Raw genomic sequence first — 21,425 nt, forward strand, 5'->3', positions numbered from 1 at the left:
TCCCTCACATACCTGTCGTCCACCTAGAATGTTAAGTCGTTCTACAGCGCTCTGCGTCCGTATTATTACCCACTCTGCGTTCTCACGATCATAGCACAACAGCGGATACTATCGGTTCAGCTTCCCGCAAAGTAAAAGGGACACTCTTACGTGGTGGATACACCCTAAACAATTTGAAATAGAAAATATAAATCGACATTAATCCTCAAGAGATTGTCCTTATTTGTTTGGAAGTTCTACGATACAGAAACCGTCAAAATGACACGTCGTTTGAGTATATCTGTCAAGGTTTTACAAACATATGTATACACAAAGACCAAGTAATAGCAAATAGGTCAGGATTTGATGTGGCATTAATAGATAGAATGTAAAAGCAAGGTAGGTATCACATGCTCATATCAAAAATGATGTTGGGGGGAAATGGTATCGCTCCCCATCCGAAATGCTGCCCAGAACCAATAAAAAAGTCACAAAGTTGACAGATTTGTGACCTCAAATAATAATTTAACGCCAAATGCCGATGCAGGTATAATGATGACATAGGAAAAGAGTGGGGGATGAAAAGGTCAGGTGACATTCATGGGGCTATGATGCACTGTTGAACATTAACAAATGTCCCAGATTCGTTAGGCGCAGATGAAAGAGCAAAAGAAGTGAATCTTCAGTCGCCATCGCGAGACGCGGCGACCCATCGTGCAGGGACGCCGTCTGTGCCGACAACGTAGGGTTTGCCGCCCATCTTGCGAGGTGGCAGAGCCAGACGCGCGCGGCCTGGTTTGCGGTCATCCAGTTTGCCCATGCGGCGCATGGCCATTTCCATGACGGCAATGCGAATAAAGTCCGAGTTCTCGCGAAGTTCCCGTTGCCGAGGTCCTGGGGGAGGACGGTCGGATTCCTGCAAGGAGATTGATGAGGCCGGCCGTCCGGACGGGTGCAATGGGAGACCCGAGGGGGTGGTGGCGCTGTTGTGGCCAGAAGATGATGATTTCGAGCCCTTTGTGCGGTGCACACGGTACGTTTGCATTTGAATAGACGCAGTGAAAGGTGAGCGGGGTGGGGACGATCCTGGCGAAGTAGCGCTGCCAGACGTCGAAGACGAAGGCCCGGGCGATGTCGACGTGAGAGTGGCGGGTGAAAGAGACGCGAACGCCAGCGCCGGCGACAGCATCTGGGCAGCCGAGAGTCGCGGGTCAACGTGCGGCCCTTGGGTGGGGTTCAAGTAGCGACGGAGTGCGGCACTCGGTTCTTCCTCAAGTGGCGGGGGGCGGCGCTCGTCCGTGTATGGAATGTGGGGGTCGATGGTGAGAATAGAGCGCGTAAGAAAATCTTCAGGTGGAATGGAGGTGAGGTTGAGGTTGGAGAAGGAGCGTGCCGCGTTTCGCAAGGCACGGAGGGAGGCCGTGAGGTTGGACTTGAAGGCTGAGCGAAGCGGTTGCAGAGGGAAGCGAGCCTCAGTCGTCTTGGCAAGGGGATCCGGAGGCGACTGGAAGACGCGAAAATCGAGGTTGTCGACATCCACTTCACTATCGCTTCCGCCGTCGAGACTGGACGCCGAAAGCGGGTCGGCATCGTGTTGGCCTGGGGGTGACGACACGGGTGTGAGCGACCGGCGCGTTGGGCGGGCTTTGTGAACACTGCCGTGGGCGCGGTTTGGGGTCTGAGGCGAGTCGTAGGAGGAAATGGTACCAGTTGCAAAGGAGTCGGCTAACGAGGGCATAGACTCGAGTGACACGGTGCGCGTGGAAAGGTTTGCGTCCAGAGTACTCTCGCTGAAGGAGACCTCGTCGTCATCGTCTTCAAGATCCTCGGGAGCCGTCAATAGGACATCGAGCGGGCTTTTACTGAGGGAAAGGCTGAACTCTTGCTCGGCCCCTTGAACTTGGTTGATAAACGAGTTGACAGTCATACGCTTCTCGCTCAACCGGTCTCCGTTCGAAGTCGGTGGTTGCCGCAGGCTGCGCGAGGATCGTGACCGAGGAATATTGGTGACGGCTAAAAGAGCCGCTACGGATGGCGAGATACTATCCGGGCTGTGGACGTCGCGCAAGCGGCGCCGGGATCCGGTGGTGCCCCATGCCTGGACCTGACCTCGGCGGAAACCGCGCCAGGCATCTTCGTCGTGTTGTAAGTGGTGACGATGTTTGGTCGCGTGCGCGTGCGCGTGCGCGTGAGCATGCGGATGCGCGGTCTCGTGCCTAGTTGCTTTTACCGGAATTTGAACCGGACTCGTTGGCGTTGTTGGGCGCTCGTCGGGAATAAAAGCAGCGCTGTTTAGTGATGCGCCTTCTGACATTGTAGATGCGCTGGGCATGGACGGTGCATCGCTCTTTGCGAGTCGGCGCGCGTCGGCAACAGCGCCGCCTCGTGGTGCAGCGACGGTCGCACTCATATTCATGGACGACGAAGGAGCACTGGAGAGTGAAGTCGAAGGAGCGGCGGTTGGGCGGGGCGGTGGTACGGCGTTGTTAGACGGGATCGGGTCCCACGTTGTCGTGTCATTCCTTCGCCTGTTCAGAATAGCGAATGCCGAAGAAGTGGAGGAGGTTGCAGATGTTGGTGGTGATCGAGACGGCGAGTGTTGGGGCGAGTGTCGTGGGCTGTGCCGCGGCGATTGTGACGGAGACTGTGCTGGTGACGATGCTGAGGGTGAAGATCGAGAGAATTGATTCTGGCGGGAGACCAGGAAGGAGCGTGGGGACATCATCGCCACGAAACTCCTTTTCCAGTCCTGTTTTCCCCACGCGACAGACAGACAAAGGAGAGTGAGTGCAAAAGAAGGCCTCCAGAATACAGTTGGCGCCGATATGGCGAAGTGCTCCGTAAATTAAGGGTGCCGCCAATCTGATCAGCGGTATTACCATCCACTATTTTTCCAGTTTGCTGGGCCGGCTGCACCGCAAAAGCATGGCAAGCCAACCGCGGAGAAAGTTGTTTGGTACGGCCGCTGGGATGGTTGACGCTGGCATGGGTGGAACGCTATTGTCCGTTCAGTGAGAGCACTGACGTAGTTGGGCGACGTTTGGCTGAAATTTGCGGCGGTACGGATGCTCTATTACGACATATTACAGCGTATGTCGTACCGGAAATCTCGTACGTAACAGTAACTTTAAGGCGGGCGGAACTGGAAGTGTAAAGCCGATGAGCGCTATTATATCGTCGCCTGGGTCGCCTATGGTAGGATAGCGTTGTGGAAGAGAAGCCGACGAAAATGCCTGCGCATCGACTTGCTAGAGTTGCCGGCCTGTCCGGTAGCTTTCCGTCCTTAAATTTGAACAAGAAATGTGATTGTGGGCGTCCTCGCTTTCCGTATACCATACGAAGACAGTGGGCGCTCGGTGTCGGAGTTAGTTGCTGTCGAAGGGCGGCACCAATAGTTCGGTCGTCGAATCTAGAGAGCGTATCGACCTGTGTCGTGTGCGCGGCGCATTTGTGCAGAGAAACGACGAGTCGTGTGAGGGGGAAGAAGCAGTCGTTAGTTGCAAACGCGAAGAACAAACGCAGACAGACGGAAGAGGCTTAATACGAGAAGTGCGTTCTTTTATCAACTGTCTGTCCTTTCAGTCGACTGCCAACCCCACGGCTTTTTTCCAGATAGGAAAGTGCGCGACGATACGCCGAGCTGCGGGATGCCTGCCTGGATTAGACTTTCTGCAGCCCTTAGATAGGTCAGTTAGCTGACAGTTGGGTGTGATGGCACTGGCGGAGGAGGTCAAAGGAATTGAACTTTTAATTATGACTGACTGGGAAGGCGGCTTGCCTATCTCTGACGAAGACTTGCGAATCAGCGACGACGCACTCGTGTTCTCTTCAGCCCCAATCTACGCCGCTCCATCATAGGTCTCTTATCGCCAGTCGGCAAAGCCCGATCACATGGAGTGGGTGTCTTAGCTAGGCCTGTCCTGTCGTAGGAGGGTGTCGGGGATCACTGGACTGGGCTGTCACCAGAACAGAACAGATATTGAGACACGAGCTGTACAAATGGTCAAACGCCGAAATGCCCCGTTTTGCACATCAAGTAGAGTCGTGTGGTACGGTGCTTGGCTGTTTCGTACCGTTTCGTGTTTTTGTTGTTGGGAGTTGACAAGGAGTCGATTGGTCCGAGTTGAGTTCAGTCCTTAGCGTTATGCAAACGCAGTTTGAAAGTCCAAAGAGGAACCGTTTGCACCTGCCATTCTGGACAGGAATAGGGTCAATCTTTTACCTACCCCTGGCGTGTGGAGGGAGTACTTTCCTTCCCCCGACAATCTCATTACGTCCGCGATGCAGCTTTGCCCGAATAGGAAGCAGCCACCAGCCAACTCACACATTCCTTCCTCATAGAGGCATCCTGCAATGCAGAATGAGAAGGCAGGAACCTAGTTAGGCCCCTTGTAGGAGACGACTTCAAAGGGGATCATGGTATCCCCTCAAAGGCCTCGTCTACAGCCACGGTCAAGAAATTTCGCCGCCATCTTGCGCCTACAGTCAGTCTCGCTTCTGTATTTCACGCAGAGCCTCTGTCTACAAAAAAAAATGAAAAGGCGCTTTCCGTTAGATCCTCGGCGCAATCACTGGGCCGCCACAACAAAACGCGCGCCCCGAAATGAGACAAAAGAAAGAAAATTGGGGGTGGGATCGGACGAGGGAATAAAAGAAACAGGCAGCGTTGGGCCTACTTAGAGGATCCATTTCTTCCCGTTCCCACGACGAAACCCACTTGTCGTGCTTTTCCATTCGTTCCAGAAGGCCCACGTCATCCCACATCTCCTCTGTATTCACTACACCGCCAGACATGGAAACGCAGGGACCTGAGAAAAGAGGATATCTTACCAGGAAGACATAGGGCCAGAGAGAAACCAACACAGACAATGGGGCAAAAACAATAAAAGACAACGCCCCGCAAAGGAACACAAGCAAGATCCTAAGGGCTGCCAAACCAGCGGTTTCGGCAAGCCAAGATAAGGACACGGGAGGAGGGAAAAGGAAATAATACAGAACAGACTTTTTCATATTAACAGGCGGACCGGCTACTGCCGCGGGTCTCGCTGGTTTTGTCGGAGGCCAACGCAAACGAACTTTACTCTGGGGTTGGCCATTGCACGACCTCCATTTTCCGAACAGCTCGACACAAACGCACTGCACGACGAGAGTATATCGGTGTTCAACCTGCCATATCCACGGACAACACAGCGGCTAGAACTGCACCGGGTTGTTGCCTCAACAAGACATGTGACGCCGCTTCATCGTAATGCCCACAGACCACAAAGGTGGAATGGACGACATTTCACTCTGACAGCGTATGTTACAAGATATTACGTCCCACTCGTACTCACGTACCTGCTGTGTATGCCTTCGTCTGGCCTCGAACTCCTATAGCAAGTATGGCCGCTAGCACTTTCACTTTGTCTAGCAACTCCGAACCAGTCAAAGGGCACATAAATTATTACAGTCACACGCGAAGGGAGCGGCCAGTGAAAGACAGTCAACATTGGGCGTTAGTATCTCGACGCCTAAACAACCACAAAGCACTAAAAATGTCCTCGTGATACCCTACTGTAGACACAGATGTAGTGTGTACTGGAAAGGAATGACGAGAAGCAAGGAGGAATAAAGTCAAAGAAAAGGCATGTCAAAATACTGAAGAGAAGCTAGTGGGAAAGAAACGTATATAAAAAAAAAGTCGTGGCTTGCATCAGCAGTTGCTGCCCAATAGCCGAGAAAACGAAAAATTAGGAATTCGCTGGTTTTCTTGTTTGTGCATTTCCCTTTGCTTTTTCACGCCCCGAAGTCGCAGCTCGGCATGGTGGCCTATCACCATATGTCTTTTGTGATTTTTAATTGTGGGTATCAATTTATTTTGTTAACTAGAACTTTCGTACACAAACTAACACGAAAAGAAGAGCTAAACATGGCAAAAATATGACAAGTGAGGGCTCGCGAAATAGAGACAGAAGGTAAGGTGGGAGAATAACACCAGAATGCCAAGTATAATGTTATGATATTATTGTTCGAATGTTTGAACGCCGGGCAGATGCCACTGCCACTTACCCCAGAGGTGCTGTTCGTGGGCATGATAATGTACCGAGACGCAATGCAAAGACTGGAAAATACAAAAATATAAAAGGAGGCAGGGGAAGAACAAAGTGAAGAGGTGGCGTGTCAGGAGGAGTCACCTAAAAGGGCTGGCCTTCTTTGCGACCTCCGTTTTCAAAGTGACCGGGCCACTGTGGCGGAACGCCTTTGGGCGTTATGACGCCGAAGCGCCGCTCGCCGTATCGTGACAGCCGCTCCTCGTTGAAGTCGCGTTCACGGGCATACTCGACATCCGGGTCGGCGCCTTCACTGTAGTACTGGTCGGCAAACCGCCGCCGACCAAAGCCCGGAGCCGAGGATGACCGGGGCGGCTGTGGTGCTCCCTGGAGATTGTCGGCAGCGGGATCTGTATCCAGAAAATGGGTGTACCGTGACGAAGAGTACGGTCCGGAAACGGCTGTCAACTCGCGCGCCAGACCGTCAATCTCGCGCTGGATGTCGCTGACGCGCATAATGCCATTGCTTGTCATGGCCTCCTCCTCACTGCTTCGCGGGCTTTGGCTGCGTAGCTCCATCGGCTGCTGGCGCTCGGACGTCGTCCCGATGCGCAGAAGCTTTCCATTGGCGTCGCGGCCGCGGCGGTTGCTCGACTTTTGTATCGTGGCCGTCTTTGTCGCCATTGTCGCAGCCGTCATGGTGGAGGCGCGCGAAAGGTAGGCGGCCGTGGCTGCCGTATTGCGGGCCATTTCGGTTGTGTCGTTGGCTGTCGTATTCGGTGCTCGGCCAAACCGAGGCAGCCATCCCCCGCGATCGCGTGCTCTCAAGAACGGACGCAGGGCCGGGATCGAGGCTGTAATCAGTGCCAAATTCGTCTCGATATCAGACGTCATAAAGCCAATGTTGAATGTCGGATCCGGCGACACGACTAGACCAAAGAGTCCCTGGACAAAGATGACCATGCGGGCAATAGATGTTATTGTGACCCTGTGCCTTTTGTTAGTTATGTGTGCCATGCGTATTGCGGCTTGGAGACGGGGAGAGTGTGAATAACTTACAATATGCCCAGCAGGAAAATAAATATCAAACCAAATTTGGTTCGCCGGCGGATCTTGAGGTCGGCCAGAATGTACAAGGGCAGGCCAAGCACGATAATATCCGTCAGAATGTTGAAAGCTGAAGTCGATACAAACAGAAGCCGCTGGTCGACGCAGTGGCCTCCCTTGATGGTTTTGTCCCAGTTAAACGCAATCGGTGTGCACTGAAAGATGAGGGCAACAAAGACGCCAATCATCTGTATCAAGTTGATTGTGTTGAGCACAATGATAAAGCGACGGATGCCGGTCTTTTGGCCAAAGAGCCGGAGCAGGAAAATGAGCACCGAGGACTTGGCGAGAGAGAGGATAGGGTTGTAAAGAAATTCAACGGCAAAATTCCAGATAGCACCCTGAATTGGGTCGTGCGGTGGAATTTCGTTGAAGTGGATGCCGACAAAATTTGTTTTTATAACTGGACGTATTTGTTAGAAGCCGCCGAAACTATCCATAAAAAATATTCAATATAGTTGGGAGGAGCTTACACATGTAGCTAATTGCTGTCTGTATCAGTGAAAACAGCATAGCAATCGAAATGAGCCAGTCGTCTAGTTTTGTCAGTATGACTGTTGCTTTCCCTTCATCATATCGTGGAATGGACAAACCAGACCTATGCCAAACTGCCTTGAGGTCGCCCGTCCCACCACTCGTGCTGCCACAACTAGCAGGGCAGCCGATGGAAAGATGAAGTTGATTGCAATGGCGAAGTCTTGAAGCCCACTAGTGGGCCCATCCGGTATACGCAGCGCGGACGCCATATCTGTTGTGTTGGGCATTGTTGTCCGTTGTCTAGTGTGTGTTCGTGAGAAGTTCGTTACTCCACGATCAGAAAACCGCCGCCAACAGGTGAGGACGTTGGGTCGAAAGCATCGAGTCAAAGATAGGATCTGTAGCCGACGAAAAGCAAATAATATGATAATATTGCCTCGATTTCGTATAAAATACGTGAGAAGAAATAAGAAAGAGAAATGAGAATGGTAATAGGGGCAGAAATGAGAAGAAGAGGAAGAAAAATGAAAAGAGACAGAGCTCTGGCCGAGGGAGGGGGTGTAGAGGATACATAAAGCATTTCAACTATAGAACGGAAAGGATCTCAAAGGATCATAGATGAGCAAAACAAGAAAAAGCGAGTGTCAGCGGGACGGGTGAGGATAGAATAGAGTCATGGAGAGGGAGGCGACTAAAGGAAATCACACCAGAAAAGAAAAGAACCGGATAATTCTGCAGGGGTGGCAAGGCTCAACACGATGATCAGAAAAGTGTCTATGTGTGCCATCCTCACCGCAAATCTTCCTTCTACATAGAAAAAAGACAAAAATGAGAAACGCAAAAGGAGAAGAAGTAATAAAGTCAAGAACTAAAAGCTTCGGCTCTACTTGTCTGTGCGGCTACAGGAAAGAGGCCGTGCGGGCTGGATGTCGAAGCGAGCGAAGGTGTGATAATGGTATGCATGCCATAGACATCGCACAGAGGCCTTCAGTCCCACTTTCGGGAGTTCGTCTGGGGTAGAAAAAAGTAACGCTACGGACCCCATCGGATGGACCGATATCCACGCCTTGTCTACTTACTGACCGGATAAAATGCTTGTCTCGTGTGTCATGATATGAGCTCATAGGTCGTGGGTTGTGTGCCACGCCCAGCCGGAACTCGGGCGAAATGACATAACATCTACTATGGTCCCAGATATAAAACTTTCGATTGCCCTCCATCCGGCAATTGGCCTACTTCTTGAGCCGCACAACTTGACGGGTCATTATAGCATGAGATATTTGCTATAGTTTCGGAGAATTTTCAAGGTTGAATTTGGAATTTTACAGACACAAGTATACAGTCACAAAAACTTAAACGAGATTTAGGTAAGGCTTCTGTCTGCTTTCAATCTTAAACATACATTTCTTATGCTTAGGAAAAACTTCCCGACTCCATCAAAACCCTTGTCAAAATACAGGAAAGACAGGTGCTCCTCGCAGATACTGGACGGCCTTGGACATTGGTTGAAATATGGAGAGCCCAAGATACAAGCGCTCTTCGACAAGATGCCTAATATAAAAACCTAGCATTCAGAAATTTGGCGATGATTTTACTTCAGAGACATTTTCATGGCTGGCATGCAAGTCCGCCTTTAAATCATCAGACCCCACAAACGCTGATATCCTCAGGGATATCCGTACCAGTAAAGGTGAAGCTGACGATGACAGACGATGAGCTTGCTTTTGCAGGTTCCACGTCCCATTCTTCCCCGCCCGCGGAACAAGGTCTTGCGTGTAGATCACGCAAAGGGGCGCGTGGAGGTGGTGCATGGACATACTTGTGATGGACGGAAACTAACTTGCCTTGCATTTCCTCTTGTTTTCTACATATACGCCTTCTCATCTGCTTTGTCTTGGCATACGATCACAAACCAGCCCATCCACTCTTTATTTTCTGAAGGGGTTCAGATGCTTTACAAAGAAGGCATGATCAGACGACTCAATGGAAATGATGACAACGAAAACAATACTTACAACAAATGAACCCAGTTTTAAAGATAAATAGAGCTGAAATTTAGAAAAGTGGGTAAGTTGGTATCAGTTCAATCGCCAAATCTTCAAATACCATTAGCAAGCCTTGCGGATAGTGATCACATAACGAAAATAAATTAATGAATGCGCAAAGGAAGTTGGAAGATGGGTCTCATTTATTCCGAGCAGACATCGATGTGCGACCTAGACAAAGAATCAAAAAAGAATCAAAAAGACCTTCAGAAGACTTTCTCGCAATAGAGTAGACGAGGGGGATGTGCAAAACCTGAAACAACAAAAGGCAGGGCTGGAACAAGGGGCGCGATGGCAAGGCCCCACTTGTCGACAAAGTATGACACCTGATTGGCCCATAGTCCACTTTTTCCATCGCCATCATTCTCCAACCGTCACCTCAACTCCTCCCAGCTGCGAACTCATGCATAGTTTCCATGCTATTGCGACGGAAAATGCATCTAGCCGACTGACACTCTGCCGTTTGTGGGTGTTTCTCTAGTTATCTTGCAACGGCCAGACCTTTTTTTTTTTTTGTTTAACTTCAAAATCTCTACGCCGCTCAAAACTGTGTCTGTACGTTTATTTTCTGTGTGTCTTTGCAATGGCCTGTGCGCTTGGACAAGGGCATAGAATATATTAGTCTGCCAGAGGGTAATATAGCAGCCGACACCGGAATGCATCGGAAGAGCAAGGCTCCAAATGAAAGCCACATGGCATAGCCAGGATTGTCGTGCCTTGTCTCGTGTACTTTACATAGCGACGAATCTGCGCCCAGCTTCGTCTTTCAAGAGTTCCTTTTTTTTTTTTTTTTAATTTTTGTGGCCGATAGCTTTGTTTTTGGATTTTTTTGTTTCGGGGTGGGAGGGGAGGGGGAGAGAAAGGATTCGTACATTCCTTTCGACCTTCAAATCATGTACATTCTTCTTTCATCCAGTGTTCGCCTCCACGCTCGACAGCTCTTACGTGCTGCCAAGTATGTGCTCCACAACAAACCATTTTGCTGCCCCAGATCGTCCGTGTCGCCACTTCTTAAGGCCTGGCCCGCCCCCATAAGACACTTCCGTGTCTTGCCTTTCTGTCCTCCACACGTTCTGGTGTCCGTTCTATCCATCTGCTTGGTACGGCTGTTTTCTGTTTCTCCATCAGAAACATATCGCCTCCGCGCATCCCACTGCCCGAAAGCATTATGTGTTCTCGATTTTGCAAAGGACCAAAAGAACCTGCGCCTCGTCCTGAGACGGATACCAGATTGCGAAAATATGACACGTTCGGCTGCTGCCTTGCTTCATATGCATTTTCAAGTAGAGACCAACTCGTTCGAGAAGTTTCTGCCCCATAATGCTTGGACTAGGATGAATGGTCTGGAGAACACATGCCCTCGCGCGAAGAAAAAGTGTTGAAACAGTGTAATAGAATACAGTATGCATATCTAAAAGCAAGGGAACAACAGCGAGACAAGCTAACAAACTATGCCAAAAACCATGGTAAACACTACGTTTATTTACAAAGAAAATCGACTGTAAAAATCAAACGCAAATATGCCGGTAATGACTCTTTTTGTCCGCCCTCTAAAATAAAGGCAAAAGCATAAACGAACTTTTTTATGCAAACGCGTCTTGGTTTTGCTCATGATTTTTCTCGCCTTACTCGCTCTCCTCGGCCTCAGCCTCGGCCTTCTTCTTCTCAGCTTCGGCTGCCCATTCCTTGGCCCGGGCTGACACCTTCTCGCGGCTCTTGGCGTCGCCGTGCTGCTCCTCCCACTTCGCCCACCGCTGGAACCACGTCTTAGCCCGCCGGGGCTTGATGCCAGGGACCTTGGTGCCGCGCTCAAACACATCTCTCACCACCGACGCGTCGGCCTTGCTGGCCTTGGTGCTCTTGCCACCCTTTGCAGCCTGCTTGGCCTTCTCCGCCGCATACACGGACGTCTCCAGGTCCAGCAGCTGGTCCCACAGGTCAAACTTCTTGGGCGACTTGGCCAGCAGGCTCTCAAACACAGTACGGCCGCGTTCTTGACTGCCCACGGGCGACCGGAACTCGAGCGCGGCCACGCGCGCCATCAAGTTGACGTGCGCGTGCTTGTCGAGCATCTGCATGGCGCGCGGTAGCAGAGCACGTGCCCGCTCGGCATCCTGGAGGCTGTGGTGCAAGAAATGTGCGTAGTTGATCCAGATCTGCGGTGCCTGGGCACCGAACTTCTTGGTCATGGCCTGGAAAACCTCATCCGCTTTCTGCAAGGAGGTTGGTTAGTAAAAGAGTGTACATGAGGACAAAGCCAGAAAATGGGCAGTTCATGACCAGAGAACAGCCAAAACATACCTCGTGCTTGCCAGACTGGATGTAGATGCTCGCCGTGCGCTCAAACACCTCACGCTGGTCGTTGTACTGGCACGCCCGCTTGAACACCTCCTCGGCCGTCTCGTCCGTGCCGTACGCGACCTCCAAGTTGAGGTACGCAATCCACACGTTGAGGCGCTCCGTCTCTTCGCGTACGTTGATCGTCTTGATCGCACGCTCGGCCGTCTCGCGGGCCTTGGCCAGCTCGCTGACCTGCAGCTGGAACGCTATGTACGCGACCCAAAGCGCTGACGAGTCCGGTTGACCGAGCAGCAGACGTTCAAAGTCGCTTGCCGTCTGCGGACCGCTAATGTCCAGCTCGGCCGTCCGGTCAATATCCATTTGCGCCGCGGCAGCCGCCTTCTTGCGCTTCGCGCTGGCCTTGGCCTTCTTGGCGGCGGCAGCATCTGCATCACCCTCGTCGTCGTCCGAGGAAGCCATGTCCTTGTCCAGGTCGGCACCCGACCAGTCAAAGCCACCGGCCGAGAGACCGCTCGTCGCGCCCTGCGTAACACCGCCCTCCTCCTCATCCTCGTCCTCATCCTCGCTGTCTTCGTCGTCCTTGTCCGACGAACCGTTCAGGATGTCGATGTCGTTGTCCGTGCCGGTAATCTGAAGGGCTTCCCGAACGTCCAGCATGTCGTCATCCGAGTCGTCGTCGTCCGAGTCATCCAGGCGCGCACCATCGTCCTCATCGTCGACGCTCATCGCATCTTCGTCGTCGTCCTCATTGTCAAAGTAGGCCGGCTTTAGGCCCAAGTTGACACGGCCGTTCTCGTGGTTGATGCTCAGAATCTTGGCCTTGACCACATCGCCCTCCTTGTACAGCTTCCGCGCATCCCGCACGGCCTTGTCAGCCATCTCGCTGCGGTGGCACAAACCACTAACATTGGCCGTGTTGTCCAGGACAATGAAGGCACCAAATTCCTCCACCTTGCGCACGCGACCGCTGACAATCTGGTCCTTATGGAAGTCGGCAAGCGTCGACAACGGCACGTAGTTGTCGTCCACAACCGACGCCTTGAGCGTCAGCTGCACCTGCTTCTGCTCCAGGTTGACCGCGACTACGCGGCCGCGCACCAGCTGGTCGACCTGGAAGTGCGCCTTCCAGTCCTTGAGATAGCGGTCTGAAAGGTCTGCAATGCGCACCATAGCCACGACATCACCACCCAGGTTGACAAAAAGGCCCTTGTCTGAGACGCTGCGCACAAAACCGCGGATGATCTTGCCGACCACAACGTCGGCCACACTCGTAATCTCGCGATCCTCGACCTTGAGCGACGAGTTCAGCACACGCGACGGCCGCGTCGAGAGCCGCACTTTCTTGTTGTTGCTGTCCACCGACACGACCGAGACACGCACAATGTCGTTCCTAAAATGCGGTGTCGTCACGGCCTGGTCGTAGTCGTCGGCCAGGTCGATCAAGTGGATCGGGCCCGACACCGTCTTGCTAATCTGCACCACCACCTGCCGGTCGTCGACTCTCGTCACCTTGGCCGGAAGCACCATGTTCTTGTCAATCGACGACCAGTCAATTTCGTCCTTGGCGTCAGCGGGCCGTGCCGACAGGTCCAGGCGGCCCTGCTCGGCATCCACGTGCAGCACGCGCACCTGCAGTGCCGTGCCGATGGGGAAGTTCTCCGCCAGATCCTTGACGAGCGACAGGTCGTTGGACGCCTCCATGCCGTACATACGGCCGCGCACGTTGGGCGACAGGCTGACCCACAGGCAGTTGGACTTGCGGTTGTTGACGAAACCAATCCATGACGACTCGGGCTCGATCTTGTCCATGGTCGGGGCGGGCGGTGCCGAAACAGCCTTGACGTTGCTCGGCTTCGCAGACAGCTCAAAAACGCTGCGGCTGCTGCGTTGCGTGATGGGAAGGTATGTGCGCTTGCGCGCATCGTGAACACCCAGAACGCGCACGTCAATGACCTGGTTTTCCTTAAAGTTGCGCAGCGGGTCCTTGGAGTCGGGCACGTCCTCCCACTTGTCAAAGACTTCGGTAATGTCTACACGGCCCAACACGTTGTCGGCCAACTGAACGTTCAGCTGCGTCGCCTTGATGCTGGTGATCTTTGCCTTGGTCACAACACCCACTCTCACGTCGCCAAGGGTCTTGAGGGCCGTGTCGGCCGGCTTGATCAGCTTCGTGTCAATGGCATCGTCATCTGCGTTAGTTGTCGTTCTAGCCTCGGTCTGGAGAGATACGACAATGCGGTCGTTCTCAACCGAAATGACGCGCGTTTCCAGGCTCTGGGAGATGTGCATGCCGAAATCGGGCTGGTTTTGGATGCCACTGGGCATTAGCTGCTTCGGCAGCAGAGCCACAATGTTTGCGGCAAACTGGACAAAGACAGCCGTCGACGTAATGTTGCGGACAAAGCCAGCAATCATGTCGCCAGCCTTTACGCCTTCCATGCTAGTCAAAAGGGTCTTGGCTTTGCTCGCCGCGATGAGGCTGGGCTTCTGAGAGACGGTCACTGCCCGGCGATTTTCGTGCTTGTCAAGAACAAGGAGCTCGGAAAGGACCTCGCCGACGTGGAGGCGCTGGAGCGCAGCCGCGTTCTTGGCTGCCGAACGGTCGGAAAGGTGGCCGACCGGGAGGGTGGCCTTCAGGCCAGTGTTGGCCAGCTCAACCTCAGCGCTGTCAGCATTCTTAACCATCACCGTGGCAGACACAATCTCGCCAGGAGCGAGGTCCTTCAGTGCCAGCTTCTTCTCGACGCCGAATGAGGTGGGATCCTTGCAGGTGACAACGAGACGGTTACGATCGCGGTTGAACTTATGCACACGGACACTGACGACCTGGCCCAGGCGGAAGTGCTGCTCGGGGTTGGTGATAGGCGCCTCACTCATCTCGGAGACGGGGAGGAAGCCGCGGAGGTCACCGTAGAACTGCACAAAAGCACCGGCGGGGATGATGTTGACAATTGTACCAAGGCACTGCAGACCGAACGTCAGGTCGTCAAACGAAGAAATGGGAGGCAGGTCCGAGTTGACGAGCGTCTTCTTCAACGTCAGGCGGATCTGGTGCTTTTCCGGGTCTGTGGACAGTACGCGTGCCTTGACCTTCATGCCCTCGCGGAACTTCTTCTCTGGATGTTGTAGCTTGACATCAGCCAGGTGCAACTCGGGGACGAGACCAGTGACACCATCGGCAATCTCGACAATCAGACCAGACACACCGGACGGGCTGATGAGCATTTTCTTGACCGTACCGGGGACAACTTTACCAACGGGTACGTCGTCAATACGGAGGTATGCCTGCTCCAAGACAGACTTCTCAAAGGAAACGAGAAATGTGCCATCCATGGGGTTGTAGCCAACAACGCGGCCAGGGTGGGAAGAGCCGGCTTTGTAGGGGCCGGAAGACTCGAAAAGAGCGTCGATCTTGCCGTCCTTGACGCGGGAGATGTGTACGAAACCAGGAACGCCGCTGATGCCAACATCTACCCACAGGCCGACATTGGGCTCAACCCGACGCACGACACAGCGCTCGACCGTCGAGGACAATGGGAGGGCCTCAAGGGGAAGCTTGGCCGCCTGCTCGTCGTCCTGCTCCTGCTCCTGCTTCTTCCTCTTCTTCTTGTCGGGGCTGCTTTCGACGGTCTGTGGCGTGAGGGCGGCGATGTGAGGGAGGACAGACACACCAACCTTGGGCGACTCAGAGGTAGGAAAGTTGCAGATGACGCGTGCGCGCACCCGGGACGCGATCTTGTACGTGTCCTCAAGGTCGGCGTCACTGGTACCAGCACCCGAATGGATGACATCGGCAGTAGCATCGAGGTGGCCCAGGACTTTGCCGACAAAACCACGGCCGCTAACGTCCGACAGAAGAATGTCGACAACCGTACCGGGCAAAAAGGTGTTGATTGTGACAGCGTCGGTGGCGGCGCTCTTGAGGCTGCCCAGCTGCTTCTTCTGAGTGGTAAGCTGAGCCACCTTTCCGTTGGGTGACTTGCTGGTGACGAGACAAAGAAGAACCGCACCAGGCTGCACGCGCGCCTCGGAGATCGAAGGGTCGAGCTCTTTCTTAGCGAGAAAACCACGAAGATCCGAGCCGCCAATGCCCAGGTCCATCACATAACCACGATCTTCCACACTGACAACAGAGGCCATGACAGTGCAGTTGCGGACGACATCCTGCTCAGAAAGTCCCGCATTGGCATGCTCTGGCCGCACGGACAAATCTATGCGCCGCTTGCTCTTGGAGTTGGATGTGTCGTCCTCGGTGGAGACAACAGACACCCGGATGTATTCGCCGACAGTGAACAGCTCCTGCAGGTCCACCCCGTCGTTTTCTGAGTCGTCAATCTCATCTTCGGCGTCGCTTTTATCGGCCGCCTCAGCTTCGGCTTCGATGCGTTCGTTCAAGGTCTGGGAAATGGAGGTAAGGGGAAGGTGCCCCACGAGGTTGTTAGGCAGGGCGACCGAGACTTCGAGGGGGTTGATGGTCGAAACTTGGCCCAGAACGAGGGAGCCCTTGACAAGACGCTGTAGAAGAGTAGTTGTTAGCAGATAGCGTATTTGTTGACTCAGCTCTGGCTGGAGAAGTCTCAACATGCCTTGTAGTTCAAGCTCTCAATTCTGGGGCCGTCGTCGGCGGGCTTCGCGGTGGCGGCGTCGAGCTTCCGCCTGCCCTTCTGCTTCTTCTTTTTTTCCGGGCCATCGGCCTTGTCGGCGTCTCCATTCGCCTGGTCGAAAAGGGCATCGCTCTTGGCCTGCACCTGAATTTGCTTGTATTCCAGGGGCGTCAGGACGCTGCCGCCGCCACGAGGGAAAAGAGGCTCGTCCTCCTTGAGACGGGAAACGAGGGTCGAAGCACCCGCCGTGGCTGGGACAGAGTTCGATTCCGAGTCGGGCTTCTTCTTGTCGGTCTTGTCGTTCGTCTTCTTGAAGTCTCCCGACTTGTTGGCCTTGGCCCGCTTCGAGGGTCGGTCACCATCACCGCCGCCGTTAGTTTTGGCTGCTTTGGACGGCACACCGCCCGTAGATGCCTCTTTGCGCTTAAGTGAGCTCATCATGCGGCCAACAAACAGCTCTAAGGCTGTGAATTGGATCGTGGGTTGAGCTTGTGCTGATGCGCTGCTTGTTCGTATGAAGTCGTACGGCGACGGTTAGAAAAGAGCGGATCGCCAAAATCTCCAGCAGAAAAAACTGCCCTTCAAAAAAAAATCTTAGTGGAGCGATAAGATCGTATCGTTCTCTTATCGATAAGCGGACTCTGCCTGTACCGACGAGTGCACGGGGACCGATATAAAAGTGGGTCCATTATTCTAGAGGGGATTGGCCCGCCCAGCCGCCCTGGGCTGCAGCGGATGAAGCCTCGGGAGCCAATAATTACAGTGCGTGCAGGCTAGGCAGGGTCGAGACCAACCATACGACGCAGCACCTGTCCAGGCATGCCAGGTCGTTATCCACTACGTAATGCCGGCGAGAGCAGGCCACCCTCTTTCCCGTGTCTCGCACCATAGTGCCCACACATAGCATTATCAAATAGAGCAGCGACGCAGCGACGATCTCGGGACAAACAAACAACAACCCCACGAATACCGCCTGCGAAGTATTGCGTTGTTTTGTCTTGCCTCTCCGTTCTTCGCCGCCTGTCTCCTCGAACGATCTTGCTCGCCATTTCTTTACGATCGTCTTCCATTTCGCTCGACCACTCGATCCCTCATCGATTATCACCACTCACCCAAATGAGTCCGCGGAAGCGCCCACGAGCAGCTCCTTCAGACGGCAATCCCCCACCACCAACCGACTCGACATCCTCGTCCTCGTCCTCGTCCTCTCTGCCGACGCCAAGTCCTGCACAAGCCAACTCGGCCTCGCAGGCTAGCGATGCCTCCGCCGATTCGGTGATGGCGCGCAGCCCAACAGACGCAATGGCGCCCAGCGTCGCCGAGAGTACCAGCAATGCGAGTCGTTACGCTTCGGTCAAAGAATCGGACAACAAGAATCGCAGCCGGTACGGCTCGTGGCCGCGCAAGTCCAAGGCGTCAACACAAGTTGCTCGCGAGACGATCCTGGGCGGCACGTTGAAGCCCAGTGCCACGTCCAACTTGAGTCGTTTTGACACCCGGAAGGCCGGCGACGATGGCCCGAACGACAACCCAAATTCCAGTGGGCCTGCATTATCTCGGAAACCGTCAACGACGACGTTAACCGGGGCCAGCGGTGTTGCGAAACGCAACGGAGCGGCGTCAATACAGGGCAGCGGACGAGCCGAGGCTGCAATGACACATGCGACTGCCAAAGGCACGATAGGGAATGGTGCATCGAAGTTGGCCCCCGATACGTCGGCAAAGGCTCCGGACAGTACGGAACCTGTTGCGGCAGCAGACGTCATGGATACGACACAAGACGACGGTGCACCTACTGTCAATAATACTTCACAAACATCGGCACAACCCGCAGGCTGGTTTTCTTGGGGACGAAAGGAGGCAGCGCAAACAAAGCCACCAGTGGTTGAAGATTCTTCTCGTCAAACACCAGAGTTGCCAAAAAGCGAAGATTCCCAAGCTCCGTCGACTCCCCACGCCGAGGCTCCACAAGACGCGCCGGCTCCACAGTCAGTCGAACGCCCAACAACATCAGGAAGCATGTGGACCTACTTATGGCGGAACGGTGCACATGCTACAACTCCAAGCACAACGAAGGCGCAAGAAGCTGGGAGAGTCGGCGAGAACGACCAAAACAGTACCACAGCTGAAACTACAGATACCACACAGCCCCAAGACATTGTTATGGAAGACGCTCCGTCAGCGCCTATCCCGGTCCCCACGGCCTCGTCAGCATCAAGCACTGTAGGCGCAAACAATGCATCTGGACCAGCGACGGCAACAGGATCGGTTGGTTCAACTTGGGCATTCTGGTCGCGAGATGCGAGAAAAACAACGGGGAAATCACCCGAGTCGACGGGCTCCAATGACCAGGGTGAGATTGCCATCATTGGCGAACGATCGGAGGCAAACCCCAAACCAGCTGTCTCGGGTCTCAAGGTGAACAACGATAAGACCCCGTCCAAGGCATCGTCCATGAAGGACGTGCCCGTGAAGGGTGCAGCAACGAAGGACGGGTTGAGCAAGGAGGCATCGGTCAAGGAAGCTGCTAGGAATGCCGCTTCGATCGCTGCAGCAGCTGCTGTTGCCGCAGCCTCCTCAAAGAAGAACAAACGATTGCGACCAAAATCGATGGAAATCGACGAAGCATCCATCCCAGGGTCCCCTGCGCAAGAAGTCCAGATTCATACTCCATCGAAGAGCAATGAGTCTCTGCCACTGCCCTCTAAACACCATCAGATTGCGTCCAGCGCTGCCTCCACGTCTGGCTCCATGGCAAAGGGCCAGTTGACACCCGCTAAACCACCGCCGCCGAATCTCCTGTTCCCATCGTTCCGGAGCACATACCGTCTCAAGGAAAATCCGTCTATTCTCAAGCAACTTGCTCAGCTTCTGCTGCGGACGCAACAGGCACCAGCCAATCATGTTTTCTTGTCCAAGGATCTCCCCAAGGTGAAGAAGGCCGTCGCCATCGGCGTCCACGGCCTTTTCCCAGCGGCCTACTTGCGCCCCATGATCGGCCAACCAACGGGCACGTCGATTCGGTTTGTCAACCACGCTGCTGAGGCTGTGCGGCGCTGGGCTGATCGCAACGGGTGCGAAGACTGCGAGATTGAGAAGATTGCGCTCGAAGGCGAGGGCAAGATCGCCGATCGCGTGGACAACTTGTGGAAGCTGCTTCTCAACTGGATCGATCACATCCGGAACGCCGACCTGGTTGTCCTTGCCTGCCACTCACAGGGCGTGCCGGTTAGTTTTATACTACTAGAGAAGTTGATCGACATGGGTATCGTGACCAAAGCACGTATAGGTGTTTGTGCCATGGGTGAGTTTCTTGCACTGTTACCCAGTTGATTTTGTGCTATTCATAATTGCTAATACGTACACTCTTCAGCGGGCGTCTCGCTTGGGCCATTCCCGGACTACAAGGCAGGCCTCGGCATCCTCATGGGCTCTGCAAGTGAGCTTTGGGACTTTGCCAACCCAGAAAGCGATGTATCAAAACGATACGAGCACTCGCTTAAGACGGCTCTGAATTACGGCGTACGGGTGACATTTGTGGGAAGCATCGACGACCAGGTCGTGCCCTTAGAGGTCAGTATTCGGATCGCATTTTCAAGTTTTACCCGCCCAAATTGGTCTCTAACCAAGTTACAGTCTGCGATACACTCACCCGTCCACCACCCGTACGTATATCGCGCGGTTTTTATTGACGGCCGAATTCATGCGCCCGACTTGTAAGCCACCACCTAACTCCGTCTTCGGTAAATACTTTATAATATTTTACTAACCATGTGATTGCAGCATTGCCCATCTTGTCGGTTTCGCCTGCAAGCTCCGTAACCTTGGCGTATCGGACCATGGCCTGATCCGAGAGTTGTCTGTCCCGTTGGCTGGCAGCCTTTACTCTGGGGAGGGTCATTCCCGTCTCTACGACGATTCGCAAGTTTATGAGTATGTCTTGATTCTCCTCGAGTGTCTACTATGTTTAATGACTAACAGTGCGTCTGAATAGCCTCGCTGTCTCTCACTGTCTTGAGACCGCGAGCGTCAACAAGCCTGTTTGTGAAATTGCCAAACATGGCAGCTTGACCAACCCGAACCCGTATCACTTGCCGTGGATTATGCGTGGCCTCCTCGAAGAAGACTTTGTCAAGACGGAACTGCACGACGAGACGGCCGAGTTGGTCAAGCAGTTTGACGACTGGAAACCGGTAACTAAGGCACTCAAAGACGTCAAGTACAGACTAGAAGCGGTACGCTCCAGGCTGTAGCGAAGACGAGGTTGTGAAACTGCAGATGCAGTGCAGCCATACTTAGCCTGGGAGTTGTTCGCATGGTCCTTTTTTGTGTGTTGTTTTGTTAGACTTTGAACAGGAGTCACTCCCGCTCGACTTTTCTTTTGTCTTTCTTATAGCCCATTGGTTCCAAGTCTCTCAGGTGTGTTCCTATATTAGGCCTGAGAAGGTTGAGCCGACTGGATACGCTTGTTCTATTATTTGCGTAGATGGGAGGCTGGGCGTTCAACATTGAGAGATGCGTCGGTTTGTGTTTTATTATATCCCTATTCGAATTTATTTAGATTTTATTTTATTTCAGTTTCCATGCGAACTTGAAAGGAGGCCGTCGACGTAAAATACGTAACAGATATATAGTCAGAATAGGGGTAGTGATATTTTTTGTGTCGAGTCAATCAACTCTCTTTATATACATTACCTTAAAAGCCATCGCCAAACTAAATACAAAGGGGAATGTAAAATCCAAACGCCTATCGATGATAATGAATAATACGAAAGCAGCTGCCGACCGAATGCATCCATCGTCCATTAAGACCCAAGGTGAGAAAATGAGTACATCAAACACTTGCTTCTATAATTTCTTCACTCTGCAACATATATGATCGT

The 21,425-nt window shown here is 53.3% G+C and overlaps 4 protein-coding genes across 4 annotated transcripts; 1 reads left to right on the forward strand and 3 right to left on the reverse strand.

Annotated features, from left to right (window-relative positions):
- Positions 1-661: 661 nt before the first annotated feature.
- Positions 662-2,701, reverse strand: SPSK_07201 (uncharacterized protein; the record flags this gene model as incomplete). The annotated part of the gene is made up of 1 exon (XM_016733865.1): positions 662-2,701. One exon carries the CDS (start codon positions 2,699-2,701, stop codon positions 662-664), a length of 2,040 nt encoding a protein of 679 aa, XP_016591052.1.
- Positions 2,702-6,152: 3,451 nt separating this feature from the next.
- SPSK_07352 (uncharacterized protein) lies at positions 6,153-7,879 on the reverse strand (the record flags this gene model as incomplete). The annotated part of the gene is made up of 4 exons (XM_016734016.1): positions 6,153-6,996; positions 7,068-7,518; positions 7,589-7,651; positions 7,714-7,879. 4 exons carry the CDS (start codon positions 7,877-7,879, stop codon positions 6,153-6,155), a joined length of 1,524 nt encoding a protein of 507 aa, XP_016591053.1.
- A 3,383-nt stretch (positions 7,880-11,262) lies between these two features.
- Positions 11,263-16,983, reverse strand: SPSK_06860 (rRNA biogenesis protein RRP5; the record flags this gene model as incomplete). Its single annotated transcript, XM_016733534.1, has 3 exons — positions 11,263-11,850; positions 11,939-16,419; positions 16,521-16,983. 3 exons carry the CDS (start codon positions 16,981-16,983, stop codon positions 11,263-11,265), a joined length of 5,532 nt encoding a protein of 1,843 aa, XP_016591054.1.
- Positions 16,984-17,658: 675 nt separating this feature from the next.
- SPSK_06964 (uncharacterized protein) lies at positions 17,659-20,795 on the forward strand (the record flags this gene model as incomplete). Its single annotated transcript, XM_016733634.1, has 5 exons — positions 17,659-19,846; positions 19,916-20,115; positions 20,179-20,207; positions 20,326-20,475; positions 20,537-20,795. The coding sequence occupies 5 exons, from the start codon at positions 17,659-17,661 to the stop codon at positions 20,793-20,795; spliced, it is 2,826 nt and encodes a 941-aa protein (XP_016591055.1).
- Between the last annotated feature and the right edge of the window lie 630 nt (positions 20,796-21,425).

Source organism: Sporothrix schenckii (assembly GCF_000961545.1).
Source record: "Sporothrix schenckii 1099-18 chromosome Unknown Cont41, whole genome shotgun sequence".
Taxonomy (NCBI): Eukaryota; Fungi; Ascomycota; class Sordariomycetes; order Ophiostomatales; family Ophiostomataceae; genus Sporothrix; species Sporothrix schenckii.